General features: G+C 41.0%; 1 protein-coding gene across 1 annotated transcript; it reads right to left on the reverse strand.

The window, feature by feature from the left end:
• Window positions 1-8,203: 8,203 nt before the first annotated feature.
• LOC127332013 (uncharacterized) lies at window positions 8,204-9,671 on the reverse strand. The gene is made up of 5 exons (XM_051358266.2): window positions 9,321-9,671; window positions 9,116-9,202; window positions 8,925-9,032; window positions 8,630-8,830; window positions 8,204-8,544 (listed from the first exon to the last, which is right to left on the reverse strand). Exons 1-5 carry the CDS (start codon window positions 9,606-9,608, stop codon window positions 8,413-8,415), a joined length of 816 nt encoding a protein of 271 aa, XP_051214226.1. The 5' UTR covers window positions 9,609-9,671; the 3' UTR covers window positions 8,204-8,412.
• Between the last annotated feature and the right edge of the window lie 5,921 nt (window positions 9,672-15,592).

Consider the following 15,592-nt stretch of genomic DNA (forward strand, 5'->3'; position numbering starts at 1 on the left):
ATGTGAGTATCATCATAAAAGTAGCATGGAACATAAGAAATTATAGATACGTTTGAGACGTATCAAGCATCCCCAAGCTTAGTTCCTACTCGTCCCGAGTAGGTAAACGATAACAAAGATAATTTCTTAGTGACAATGCTACCAACATAATCTTGATCAATACTATTGTAAGCACATGTAATGAATGCAGCGATTTGAAACAATGGTAAATGACATGAGTAAACAATTGAATCATAAAGCAAAGACTTTTCATGAATAGTACTTCAAGACAACCATCAATAAGTCTTGCATAAGAGTTAACTCATAAAGCAATAATTCAAAGTAAAGGTATTGAAGCAACACAAAGGAAGATGAAGTTTCAGCGGTTGCTTTCAACTTGTAACATGTATATCTCATGGATATTGTCAATGTAAAGTAATATAACAAGTGCAATATGCAAGTATGTAGGAATCAATGCACAGTTCACACAAGTGTTTGCTTCTTGAGGTGGAGAGAGATAGGTGAACTGACTCAACATAAAAGTAAAAGAAAGGCCCTTCACAGAGGGAAGCATTGATTGCTATATTTGTGCTAGAGCTTTGGTTTTGAAAACAAGAAACGATTTTGTCAACGGTAGTAATAAAGCATATGTGTTATGTGAATTATATCCTACAAGTTGCAAGCCTCATGCATAGTATACTAATAGTGCCCGCACCTTGTCCTAATTAGCTTGGATTACCGGGATTATCATCGCAATACACATGTTTTAACCAAGTGTCACAAAGGGGTACCTCTATGCCACCTGTACAAAGGTCTAAGGAGAAAGTTCGCATTGGATTTCTCGCTTTTGATTATTCCCAACTTAGACATCCATACCGGGACAACATAGACAACAGATAATGGACTCCTCTTTTATGCATAAGCATGTAGCAACAATTAATGTTCTCATATGAGATTGAGGATATATGTCCAAAACTGAAACTTTCACCATGATTCATGGCTTTAGTTAGCGGCCCAATGTTCTTCTCTAACAGTATGCATGCTCTAACCATTAAATAAGTGGTAAATCGCAATTACTTCAGACAAGACGGACATGCATAGCAACTCACATGATATTCAACAAAAGAGTAGTTGATGGCGTCCCCAGAAGCATGGTTATCGCACAACAAGCAACTTAATAAGAGATAAAGTGCATAAGTACATATTCAATACCACAATAGTTTTTAAGCTATTTGTCCCATGAGCTATATATTGTAAAGGTGAAGAATGGAAATTTTAAAGGTAGCACGCAAGCAATTTACTTTGGAATGGCGGAGAAATACCATGTAGTAGGTAGGTATGGTGGACACAAATGGCATAGTGGTTGGCTCAAGGATTTTGGATGCATGAGAAGTATTCCCTCTCGATACAAGGTTTAGGCTAGCAAAGTTATTTGAAACAAACACAAGGATGAAGCGGTGCAGCAAAACTCACATAAAAGACATATTGTAAACATTATAAGACTCTACACCGTCTTCCCTGTTGTTCAAACTCAATACTAGAAATTATCTAGACCTTAGAGAAACCAAACATGCAAATCAGATTTTAGCATGCTCTATGTATTTCTTCATTAATAAGTGCAAAGTATATGATGCAAGAGCTTAAACATGAGCACAACAATTGCCAAGTATCACATTATTCAAGATATTATACCAATTACCACATATATCATTTTCCAATTCCAACCATATAACAATTTAACGAAGAAGAAACTTTCGCCATGAATACTATGAGTAAAGCCTAAGGACATATTTGTCCATATGCAACAGCGGAGCGTGTCTCTCTCCCACACAATGAATGCTAGGATCCATTTTATTCAAACAAAACAAAAACAAAAACAACAGACGCTCCAAGTAAAGTACATAAGATGTGACGGAATAAAAATATAGTTTCACTAGAGGAACCTGATAATGTTGTTGATGAAGAAGGGGATGCCTTGGGCATCCCCAAGCTTAGACGCTTGAGTCTTCTTGATATATGCAGGGGTGAACCACCGGGGCATCCCCAAGCTTAGATCTTTCACTCTCCTTGATCATATTGTATCATCTCCCTCTCTTGATCCTTGAAAAGTTCCTCCACACCAAACTCAAAACAACTCATTAGAGGGTTAGTGCATAATCAAAATTCACATATTCAGAGGTGACACAATCATTCTTTATACTTCTGGACATTGCACAAAGCTACTGAAAGACAATGGAATCGAAAAATCCATCAAGCATGGCAAAACAGGCAATGCAAAATAAAAGGCAGAATCTGTCAAAACAGAACAGTTCGTAAAGACGTATTTTTAACAGGCACCAGACTTGCTCAGATGAGAAAACTTAAAACTAATGAAAGTTGCGTACATATCGGAGGATCACTCACGTAAATTGGCATAATTTTCTGAGTTACCTACAGAGAATTAGACCCAGATTCGTGACAGCAAAGAAATCTGTTTCTGTGCAGTAATCCAAATCTAGTATCATCCTTCTATTAGAGACTTTACTTGGCACAACAATGCAATAAAACTAAGATAAGGAGAGGTTGCTACAGTAGTAAACAACTTCCAAGACTCAAATATAAAACAAAAGTACTGTAGTAAAAACATGGGTTGTCTCCCATAAGCGCTTTTCTTTAACGCCTTTCAGCTAGGCGCAGAAAGTGTGTATCAAGTATTATCAAGAGACGAAGTATCAACATCATAATTTGTTCTAATAATAGAATCAAAAGGTAACTTCATTCTCTTTCTAGGGAAGTGTTCCATAACTTTCCTGAGAGGAAATTGATATTTAATATTACCTTCCTTCATATCAATGATAGCACCAACAGTTCGAAGAAAAGGTCTTCCCAATATAATGGGACAAGATGCATTGCATTCAATATCCAAGATAACAAAATCAACGGGGACAAGATTATTGTTAACGGTAATGCGAACATTATCGACTCTCCCCAAAGGTTTCTTCGTAGAATTATCAGCAAGATTAACATCAAAATAACAATTTTTCAATGGTGGCAAGTCAAGCATATTATAGATTTTCTTAGGGATAACGGAAATACTTGCACCAAGATCACATAAAGCATTACAATCAAAGTCATTGACCTTCATCTTAATGATGGGCTCCCAACCATCTTCTAACTTCCTAGGAATAGAAGTTTCGCGATTTAATTTCTCTTCTCTAGCTTTTATGAGAGCATTTGTAATATGTTTCGTGAAAGCCAAATTTATAGCACTAGCATTAGAACTCTTAGCAAGTTTTTGTAAGAACTTTATAACTTCAGAGATATGAAAATCATCAAAATCCAAACCATTATAATCTAAAGCAATGGGATCATTATCCCCAATGTTGGAAAAAATTTCAGCAGTTTTATCACAGGCAGTTTTAGCAGTTTCAGGCAGTTTTTCGCGCTTTGCATTAGAAGTGGAAACATTGCCAACACCAATTCTTTTAACATTATTAGTAAGAGGTGCAGCAACATGTGTAGCATTAGCATTGCTAGTGGTAGTAATAGTCCAAACTTTAGCTACATTATTCTCTTTAGCTAGTTTTTCATTTTCTTCTCTTTCCCACCTAGCATGCAGTTCAGCCATTAATCTTATATTCTCATTAATTCTAACTTGGATGACATTTGCTGTAGTAACAATTTTATTATCTATATCCTCAGGTTTAGCAGCCATTTTATTAATTAAAGAAGATTGTGACGCAGACATGTATGAGATTCGGTTTTCAGCATTTGCAAGTTTAGTTTGCAACCCAGAGATCTCCATATTCAGATTTTCAAGTTGATTTCCTATATTCTTTAACAAGGTAGATTGCTCATTCATAGTTTTAGCAAACAATTTATTTTGCTCATATTGTGATTGCATAAAGTTCTTGGTGGATCTTTCGATTTCTACCATCTTTTCCTCATTAGGTGTAGCATATCTACCATAAGAGTTACCATTAGCAGGATATGGCCTAGAATTATTATAATTGTTATTTTTAATGAAATTCACATCAACATGTTCTTTTGGAGCAACCAATGAAGCTAACGGAACATTATTAAGATCAACATTTGTCCTATCATTCACAAGCATAGACATAATAGCATCAATCTTATCACTCAAGGAAGAGGTTTCTTCGATAGAATTTACCTTCTTACCTTGTGGAGCTCTTTCCGTGTGCCATTCAGAGTAATTAATCATCATATTATCAAGAAGCTTTGTTGCTTCACCAAGAGTGATGGACATAAAGGTACCTCCAAAGAATTCTGAATCCAATAGGTTCCGCGAAGAAAAATTCAGTCCTGCATAAAAGGTTTGGATGATCATCCAAGTAGTCAGTCCATGGGTTGGGCAATTTTTAACCAAAGATTTCATTCTTTCCCATGCTTGTGCAACATGCTCAGTATCCAATTGTTTAAAATTCATTATGCTGCTCCTCAAAGATATAATTTTAGCAGGGGGATAATATCTACCAATAAAAGCATCCTTGCATTTAGTCCATGAATCAATACTATTCTTAGGCAGAGATTGCAACCAATTTTTAGCTCTTCCTCTTAGTGAGAAAGGGAACAATTTTAATTTTATTATGTCACCATCTACATCTTTATATTTTTGCATTTCACAAAGTTCAACAAAATTATTGACATGGGCAGCAGCATCATCAGAACTAACACCAGAAAATTGCTCTCGCATAACAAGATTCAGTAAAGCAGGTTTAATTTCAAAGAATTCCGCTGTAGTAGCGGGTGGAGCAATAGGTGTGCATAAGAAATCATTATTATTTGTGGTTGTGAAGTCACACAACTTAGTATTTTCAGGAGTACCCATTTTAGCAACAGTAAATAAAATAAACTAGATAAAGTAAATGCAAGTAACTAATTTTTTTGTGTTTTTAATATAGCAAACAAGATAGTAAATAAAGTAAAACTAACAACTAATTTTTTTGTGTTTTGATTTAGTGCAGCAAACAAAGTAGTAAATAAAATAAAGCAAGACAACAACAAAGTAAAGAGATTGGATTGTGAAGACTCCCCTTGCAGCGTGTCTTGATCTCCCCGGCAACGGCGCCAGAAAATATACTTGATAGCGTGTATACACACGTCCGTTGGGAACCCCAAGAGGAAGGTGTGATGCGTACAGCAGCAAGTTTTCCCTCAGTAAGAAACCAAGGTTTATCGAACCAGTAGGAGCCAAGAAGCACGTTGAAGGTTGATGGCGGCGAGATGTAGTGCGGTGCAACACCAAGGATTCCGGCGCCAATGTGGAACCTGCACAACACAACCAAAGTACTTTGCCCCAACGAAACAGTGAGGTTGTCAATCTCACCGGCTTGCTGTAACAAAGGATTAGATGTATAGTGTGGATGATGATTGTTTGCAGAAAACAGTAGAACAAGTATTGCAGTAGATTGTATTCGATGTAAAAGAATGGACCGGGGTCCACAGTTCACTAGAGGTGTCTCTCCCATAAGATAAATAGCATGTTGGGTGAACAAATTACAGTTGGGCAATTGACAAATAGAGAGAGCATGACAATGCACATACATGATATGATGAATATTGTGAGATTCAATTGGGCATTACGACAAAGTACATAGACCGCTATCCAGCATGCATCTATGCCTAAAAAGTCCACCTTCAGGTTATCATCCGAACCCCTTCCAAAGATTAAGTTGCAAACAACAGACAATTGCATTAAGTATGGTGCGTAATGTAATCAATAACTACATCCTCGGACATAGCATCAATGTTTTATCCCTAGTGGCAACAAGACATCCACAACCTTAGAACTTTCTCATCGTCCCAGATTTAATGGAGGCATGAACCCACTATCGAGCATAAATACTCCCTCTTGGAGTTAAGAGTAAAAACTTGGCCAGAGCCTCTACTAATAACGGAGAGCATGCAAGATCATAAACAACACATAGGTAATAGATTGATAATCAACATAACATAGTATTCTCTATCCATCGGATCCCAACAAACACAACATATAGCATTACAGATAGATGATCTTGATCATGATAGGCAGCTCACAAGATCCGACAATGAAGCACAATGAGGAGAAGACAACCATCTAGCTACTGCTATGGACCCAAAGTCCAGGGGTGAACTACTCACTCATCAATCCGGAGGCGACCATGGCGGTGTAGAGTCCTCCGGGAGATGATTCCCCTCTCCGGCAGGGTGCCGGAGGTGATCTCCTGAATCCCCCGAGATGGGATTGGCGGCGGCGGCGTCTCTGGAAGGTTTTCCGTATCGTGGCTCTCGCATCGGGGGTTTCGCGACGAAGGCTTTAAGTAGGCGGAAGGGCAACGCGGGGGGCCACACGAGGGCCCCACACGCCAGGGCCGCGCGGCCAAGGGCTAGGCCGCGCCGCCCTGTTGTGTCGGCGCCTCGTGGCCCCACTTCCTTTCCCCCTCGGTCTTCTGGAAGCTTCATGCAAAAATAGGCCCCTGGGCGTTGATTTCGTCCAATTCCGAGAATATTTCCTTACTAGGATTTCTGAAACCAAAAACAGCAGAAACAAAGAATCGCTCTTCGGCATCTCGTTAATAGGTTAGTGCCGGAAAATGCATAATAATGACATATAATGTGTATAAAACATGTGAGTATCATCATAAAAGTAGCATGGAACATAAGAAATTATAGATACGTTTGAGACGTATCACAGCCACAAGCGCATTGTAGGGGGGCACCAAGACCTGCGAGGATGAAGGAGACATGCTCTCTGGTGGAAACCGTGCAGCCAGCAGTGGCAAGTTCATCGACTATGCCCTGGATCTTGGTGAGGTATGTCGGCGTGGGCATGTTCAGCTTCTTCGTGTTGGCCAGAGCGATGCGGAGGTTCGTGACCTTGGCTTCGCATTGGGAGGCGAACATCTCCTCAAGAGCCTGCCATACTCCGGCGGCGTGCTCAATCCGATGTACATGAGGTAAAACCTCAGAGGAGAGCGATTGGAGGAGGTAGCTGAGAACCGTTTGATCCCGACAGATTCAGGCGTCGTAGGCTGGGTTGGGCACCGTCTTCGGTGTCTTGTCGGTGGCATCGTCCGTCGGAGAGACCGACAACGTCTCAGGAGGAGCTGCGTCGGTACCGTCAAGGAGACCGAGTTGACGAGCTCCGCGGATCGCCGGCAGGACCTGGGCACGCCATCCAGGGAAGTTGGCCCGCATCAACTTATCAGTTGGCGGGTTGCCAAGGTGAAGCACCGGGGCACTGGAGGAAGCCGCCATCAGCAAGCTTCGGAATGGCGGCAGCAACGGTTTTTTTATCTAGGGTTTGGAGGCAATCAGTTTTGTCGGCAAAGAGGCTGGCCTGATACCATGTAAAACGAGAGATCAGGTAGGAGAGAAGCCCTACTCGAATAATTTCCGAGATAGGGGTGATGTTCTATTTATATGAGGACGCATAGTCGGTTTACAGAGTTTGTTACAAAAACTACTCGACAAGGTATTGGATACAAACTACATTGTCTAACAGAGGACAGTGTTCAAAACAATTTTAGGATGTACCTTGAAAGAATGCCACTCGACTGACCCGAACCCTGTCTTCTTGCAGAGCGTGGTGTTCTGCTTGTCGCTCATCCAAGTGAAAGCTCCACCATTCAGGAGTATATCATTGAGAAAGGGGTCATCAACTACCTTGCTGAATTTCCCTGTCATACATAGGCCTAGTGAGGTTCCGGTTACTTTTTTCTTCAGCCTCCAGAAGAAGATTGAAGTCTCCCATGAATCCATGGTAGCCCATGGCCCGGGTGTAAATTATTTCTGGAGATCACGCATTTTGTAAGATCCTAAACATACATTTTGTTTCAGTTCTTTTGTCGATAAGACAGATCGGGTTCCTCACATCTTTGGCTTCAGGACCGTTCCATGCCTCATTGACAACCTCAAGGAAGCCTTCCTTCGATAGGCAGTATGATTCAAAACGAAATCTTTTGCACTTGCAAGCATCGAACACCCTGGTCAAAAGAAGTAGACAGTGTTCTAAAACATTTGAGGATGTACCTTGAAAGAATAACACTCGACTGACCCGAGAACCCCGCTGATCTTGCTGAGTGTGGTGCTCCGCTTGTTGTTCGTCCAATTGAAAGCTCAACCATTCAGGAGTATATAGTTGAGTAAGAGATTATCAACTAACTTGCGCAATTTCCCCATCATATATAGGCCTAGTGAGGTTCCTGTTACTTTTGTCTTTGGCCTCCAGAAGAAGATTGAAGTCTCCATGAATTCATGATAGTCCATTTCTGGAGATCATGCATTTTGTTTTAAGATTTCTCGATGCAAGGATCAACATGTATTTCACACTCTACACAGGCGATGCATTTATGTACTGCACGCAACATCTTAGGATCTTACAAAAAGAATCCTTGAAACGAATGCCCAGAGATGAAACTTTGGTCAGAAAGAAGAACAAATTGAGCCTTCAGTTCAGGCTTCTCTGTCTGCTCTCACGACCGCCGCCGCTCTGGACGCCGCCTTCTCCATCCGAAACCTCCGGAAGTCGGCGACGAGGCCCACGTCCACGTCCCGCTTCATCCTCTCGGCAAGCGTCGACAAAACCTGCACGCCCCAATCTTTCTGATTCGCTCGGAAAAACAGAGAATGTTGTTGTTTTAGCGCACAGCGAGGAAGTGAATTAGCCTACCGACTCGGCGACGCCCCGCAGGACGCCCTCCGGCACGATCCGCAGGGGCGGCGGCAGGGCGACGGTGATGGAGATCTCGAGGTGGCCCCTGAGCCGGGAGCCGCGGCGCCGGCCCCTGTCCGCGTACAGCGACCCCCGCACGCCCAGGTCGAAGCTCGCCGGCGCGTAGCCGCTCTCCAGTCCCCTCAGCTCCCACTCCGTCTGCATCCACAATCCAAACGCACGCACTTCAGTTCACCCAGTGTCCCAGTTCAACATTCTGTGCATATAGGTAGATAGGCGTATATGCACGCACGATCCGGAGCTCGAGCACGCCGCTGCGGTTGCGCAGCTGCATGACGACGACGGGGCGCACGGTGATGAGGAGGAACTCCAGCGGCAGCATCTGGATCCGCCACTCCTCCTGCACCAACACAGAATCGAATGGATCCATCAGCCGCGACACCACCGCCGCTCTGCAGTAGAATTCTTCGGTAAGTAATTTACATCGCTCAGCCGCTGGCTTCTGCTCTCGTCGGGGAACATGGCGCGGAAGACGCGCGGGCGGTCCTGGAGGTACTCGTCGAAGGACACCTGCGAAACCAGTTGGCGCACGGCTAAGATTGAAGATCAGCCGGAATTTCATATAATCTTCATCAGGACAGCCCAAATCCCCAAATGCGGAATTGCGGAGATCGACGCCGACGCTTACCCCGGGCGGTTCGTAGAGGGGCATGTCGGTGTCGATGCTGGAGGAGTAGGTCACGGCGTCCGGCGAGGCCGACGACGGCGCCCCGGCCCCCGCCGCCCGGGAAGTGGTTGTGACGGCGTGCCGCGGCGCCCACGGCTGTGGCGGAGCGCCGGTGGTAGAGACCCTTTTGGCGCAGACCAGCCTCGTGCGTGAGGCGGCGGGCAGCGGCCACGGCAGGTGGTGGCTGCCAGCTGTGCTCGAGGCAGCGGCGAAGCCCGTGGCCATGGCCGGTCGTAGTGCTCTGCCCATTGCTAGGGGCTAAGCTGGCTGGCGCGCCGCAACGGAGACCACTCCTTCCACTTTCCTCATGTGACGGGTCGGGAGTAGGGACAACCAGATTGTATGCAGATTGACCCATTGGGCCTGTTGCATCGTTTCGCAGAAGGTTTTTCAATATGGCCACGGCCCATTAAGGCTTTCTTTCGCTTCAATCCGCATCCGTATTTTAGGAATCCGCTAGGTATGGATGTGGATATTGGTTAAGCAGATATTCGACGGATACGATAGCGGATATGGTATTGATAACATCTGACGGTTATGGATTATTCGATATTTTTTGCGGATAATCCGATGTCCTTAAAGAGGATAACCCGAAAAAAATTGTCTACCCCCAAATACCTAGACAACGCAGTTAGTCTATGGGTCCAACGATACACGTTGTGTCTAGAGACAAGTTGGTTTATTGTACAAACAAGTGTGCAACTTTGGATATAGTCTAGTGTTACATTTTTTTGCTTACATTTTTACATAAAAGAATCGTTTTTCTCATTTTATGTGTATTTTATCGAATATCCGCTTTTGATCCGAGTCTGCTCCGAATCTGTTCCATATCCGCAATCTGATATAATACGCATTTGAATCTGTATCCGACAATTATCCGCTCTGATCCGAATCCATCAAAAAAATATGGTAAAGGATATGGTAATACAATATCCGATCTGATCCGTTTACACCCCTAGAGATGAGGAAAAGCCTATGCATCGCCCGCTGCAGCGCTCCATCAGCTAAATCATTTTAATTGTGCCGGTCCACATAAGGGCATGTACAATAGGAGGTGTTTAGAGTGTATTTAGAAAAATAAAATATTTTTGGTCTAACCATTTGTACTTATTTGTACTAGAAAGATGCCTATCTAAAAATCTCTCATATACAAATAAGCATAATGTAATATCCCAGGTAATGGGGTTATAAAAATAGAGGAAACAGATGTGTGCATTGCATTCATGCATAGAAAATCTGGGGAATTTTCGCGCTTTAAAGTAAAACAATCCAAGAATCGAAGTTTCACTTGACCTTGGTGGAATTGAAGTAGCTCATCAAGTCAAGCGCTACAAACCTCAATGTGACTTTGCTAAAACCTTGTTTTGGGAAGAGATGATTTGATCTAACGGGTTAGATCAAATGGAACTAATTATCAACACAACAACACCTTACTCAATGATTAATTGCTTGATCTTATAAAAGATTATAATATGGTAATCCTTGTCATAGCATATGAACATCACTTCAATTGCAAATCAAGTAACAATAAAATGGAGAAACCATTCTTCACTTATCTTCTCCATGTCTTAAACTATCTATGATCCTACCATGAAACCTCATGGTATTCATCCCACTTCAACATTGGAATTATAACAAGAAGATCCACCCCAGGAATAGATATTCTTCTCTATTCCAAGTTAATACACATCAAACCTAGAGAGATGAGAGAGTTCTATAGTATTTATAAGTGAAGCAATGGAAAACCTTAAGCTAAAACCTTGGATATATATCCAAGTAATCACATCATCATCTTTAAGAGGAACATCAGGATATTATTCAAGACAATTCCTAGAGAGAGAACCTAATTATGTTAAACCTAGATATTGATGATCACATCAACCTCTAGGGAGCCTAACCTTAGGTTATCTTTGAATTCCTTCCCAAATGAGAGAGACCATTCATACTAACCTTAGCTTTACCTACTTAAGAATCAAGGACACCATTGAACTAAAATATTGGGTTGTAAACCATTTCAACTTGGAGTGGTGAGATAACCAAATACCAAGTGGATTAGGACTATAGCCATGAATTAGTGAAATAAGGATTGGACTAATCCAACTAAGTTAGACAATTGAATCTTTAGCTCACCAACCTAAATAAATATTAGGAGTACACCATACACCCTAGAATAAACCATTCCTATGTGAGAGAACTCAAGCTATGGAGTTACACTAAAAATAGATGAGGCAACACCTGGATTTGAGGGAGAGAACTATTCTTATAACCAGATGATCATATCATCATTGTTCAAGTAGAACCCTAATAGAATATCTCAGGTACTCTCCTGGGATATAAATTATTGAAACAACCATAGTAGTTCCATACAAGAAGGTAAATTAGAAGTGCTATACCTTGATTGATCAAGACAATACTTGATCATGGAAGAGAGAACCCATTTAATGAGAGATCCCTAGGAATACAAACCTTGATCATTATAAATTGAGTGATGATCATAAACCCTAAGAACTTGAGGTAGAGATATTAAGAACAAGTGGATCATGCCTAATCCATGACCATGCTTTGGAGAAATAGGAGAATAATTCAAATGCTAACACCTATATGATTAGTAGATATTATCCCCACATGAAATCATAGGGAGGTAACTAGTAAGCAAACCTAGACTTATATCTCAACCTTTACTTGTGAACCACTTGGTGATCATAAGAAGAATCCTACCATATCCATACTTCAGAAACTAAACAACCTAAGAAAACCTTAGAGTTAAACTCTATACTTTATATGGTGAGAAACCCTATATCCATACAACCAAAGTTAACTATAAAAAGAACTATAACCAATGTAGTTACTTAAATGATAAATTGAGGTTAATAATAGCAGCCAATTGGTAGAAGATAAAACTAATTCTCAATATCATGGTAACTAGAGGAGAACATAAAATGTTAAGTAAACAACCACCTTATCATGGTTAGGGGAGATTAAACCCTAGCACATGCAATATGGTGTCATCTCATCTCTACAACCCAGAATTAAATCTCAACCCTAGTTTGTGTATCACTTGGGTGATCACAAATAAAACCTAAACCACAATTAAGATTAAAACCATATGTGAAGTGATCAACCATTTATCTTTGTAACCAAGATCAACCATAATGGAAATCATACCTACTTAGATACTTTCAAAGGTAATGATAATATTAACCTTAAAGGGGGGTTATGATGGAAATTATAAAAAACCTAATCCATTGGTGCTCACATAAAATCATATGTAATTGACCAACCTCTTAAATATGTACTCAAGTCCTAATAATAACTTCTAAAACATTTGGACTAAGAAAAATCAACTTTAATTATCCAATATGGTGTTATATTACAAATGAGAAAAGGAATTAAAAGGAATACCTAAATTCATGTCTAAATAAAAATTGCAACAAGGCTCACATATAGTTAAGGTTTAATCAAAAACAATGCAATGATACAATGATCCTTGTATTAGACCTCATGAAAACCAAATTGTGAAACAGCTGCAAAACAGACAAGAATTCAAATTTGAATTATAACCAGAATTCAAAACAAGAAATAAAACAGAAAATAAATAAAAGAGGTAGAGGAGAGGAGGCTTACCTGGACCTCACCAGAGCGCAGCAGCCCAACAACTGGCCCAACAGGAGTCCACCAACGCGGCCCAAGCACCAGCCCATGAGCAGCCTGGATACCCTTTCGTTAAAAAAATAATGGGAGGAACTCGTCCTCATCCCCTCCGTGCACTGGAGGCCACGGCGACGTCGTGCTCTTCTTCCCCTTCGTGCTGTCGACCTCCCCTTGCTCCGAATTCGTGACGAGGCGCATTCCCGAACCCTATAAGTACTCTGGGCGGCGACCAATCTCTGTTTTCCCCTCTCTCTGCTCCAATTCGCCCTATGCCGAAACCCTGGCCGCACCACTTCACCATTACCGCCGGCGATGGAGACCTCCCTAGGCCAAGCCGTGACCACCACGGTGATCACCGTCCTCGACTTGGTCACCGTGTACAAGGAATTAAGCTGAGGCGTCTTCAATCGACCGTGCCAGGTCGTCTTCTCCGACGACGGCGTCGAGCAATCCCAGCGATTGCGACCTCCCCTCGCCTCGCCGACAAGCCCTCCGTGTTCTGGGTGAGTCACTGAACCTCCTGCGCATCCTAGCCCTCTCGTTCATGCCCAGCATCGCCGTAGCACCGAGCACCTGCGAGCGCCACCGCTCGGGCCTCTCCGTCGTGGTTGCTCCGGCGACCAATTCGGGGCGGTGCTGGTACTGTTAGAATCACCGCAACGTGCTGAGACTCGTGGTGTGGATGGTTTGGCCGCGGGGTGAGCATAACTCCGGCGACCGTCGCCATAGACCGCCGGCCACCGTGCCAAATTGCCACGTTGGCAATTTTGACCCAGTCAAGCATGCGTGGCAGGTGACGTGGACCTCTGGCCCACGAGTCAGTGTCTCTGTGGGTGTGAAGCCCGGGTAGGTTTAGTCATTTCAGGTTTTAATTTCAAATTCATTAATTACTGCAACTTTGCAAATTCATATAAAATTCAATATAGCTTAGAAAAAAATAAATGATACCTCAAAATTCATAGAAAAGTAAACTCTATCCAATAAAAATATAATATGAAATTTATATTTTTAATAAAAATTTAATTATTTTAAACTTAATAATTAAGCCTTTTCTTTAATTCAAAATGCAATTAAAATTCAGTAATTAAGAAAAGTGTCCAAATTAAATAAAAAACCAGTAAATAAATAAAGAAAAGATTAACACTTAATTTTCTTTATTTATTATTTTGTTAAACCATTATTGAGAGATTTAAACCCTAATTAATAAATACGTTAATTATTAAATTCATTAAAAATAATAAAATGTCAAATCCAATATTATTTTTATTTCAAACTCATTAATAACTTCAACTTGATAATGAAGTTATTAATCCAAGAATTATAGGGTAATTAGCAAACCCTAGTTCCTTTAGAAACAAAGTGATAACCTCATAATTTCATGTGGAACCCTAAAACCCTAACTCTACTAGGAACCCTAGTTCCATTATTACATGTGAACCCTAAATTGCTTCTAACCTAAACCCTAGGCTAGAACATGTAATCATGGTACCTTCTTCCAAAGCATAGAACCCTAGTAGCAACTAAATACTTGTCTTGGCCACATAAAATGTAGAAGACCTATCTCTAATCCATTGGTATTACATGTGTTCATGCTTAGATGATCAAATAGGAACACCTAAGTCTAAACCCTAATTCCTATCATCAAAAGTATCAACATTACTCATACATATATAGCATCACACCATTGTGATGAACTCCATTAGCAACCATGCTAATATTGACATCATATCCCACACACACTAAACCCTATTAGTGTGAGATAATTATCAAACATCCTACTTAGGAACCAACCAATCTTTACTTAGGGAATTAAATAGCAAACCTAAACAACCTCAACTTAATTATTATACTTCTTAGTATTTAAGAAGTATGTTCTTCAAAAGTTATTCTTTTGAAGAAAATAGAGAGTATCCTCAACCCTACCTAACAGGACCTATAAACCCTAACTAGCTAACCCCAGCAAGGTAAACCAACCTTGATAACAACCATGTATAATAAATTGCTTAGGATGCCTAGGCTTATCTTAACCTTACAAGCCCTAGGTGTCGATGAATCCAACATTGTTGTGATCCATCTACTACTTACTCCAAAAACCAATTAGAACCATAGTTAACCATAGAACCCCACCAACCTAATTACCATACTTGTTCTTTATCAAAGAACATGTTCTTCAAAAGTTATTCTTTTAAAGTATATGGTAATCAATCATTAATCATGCCATATAGTACTAAAACTGACCACTGTTCTTTACTTGGTAACATTATGCAAATTATCATTCTTTGTGTGTTCAATTGATTATTATGCTTTAGTATCTACCTGTTTATAATACCAAGTAATCACACCTGAATAAGAACCTTGCATGTGAATCACTCTAAAAATGCAACACACCCTAAACCAACCATTACAACTCACTGATCCTAAATCATCGGGGTTAGGACACGCTTAGAACGATTGCATCTCATACTTATGCATTATTGCATCTTTGCCAATCTTTTAAACATCGTCCTTACCGGATGATGATGCTATTTCAGAATTTGGAGTTATTACGCATCGAAGACCTTGTCTGCATAATCTTGCAGCCA

The sequence above is a fragment of the Lolium perenne genome, chromosome 2, assembly GCF_019359855.2.
Source record: "Lolium perenne isolate Kyuss_39 chromosome 2, Kyuss_2.0, whole genome shotgun sequence".
Lineage (NCBI taxonomy): Eukaryota > Viridiplantae > Streptophyta > Magnoliopsida > Poales > Poaceae > Lolium > Lolium perenne.

Excerpts from the sequence above, each read along its gene's own strand:
- LOC127332013 (XM_051358266.2), bottom strand. The coding sequence starts at position 9,608 with ATGGGCAGAGCACTACGACCGGCCATGGCCACGGGCTTCGCCGCTGCC. Across the intron at positions 9,033-9,115 it reads GAAGCCAGCGGCTGAGCGAT|GAGGAGTGGCGGATCCAGAT; the intron begins GTAAATTACTTA and ends GTGTTGGTGCAG. Across the intron at positions 8,545-8,629 it reads TGCGGGGCGTCGCCGAGTCG|GTTTTGTCGACGCTTGCCGA; the intron begins GTAGGCTAATTC and ends TGGGGCGTGCAG.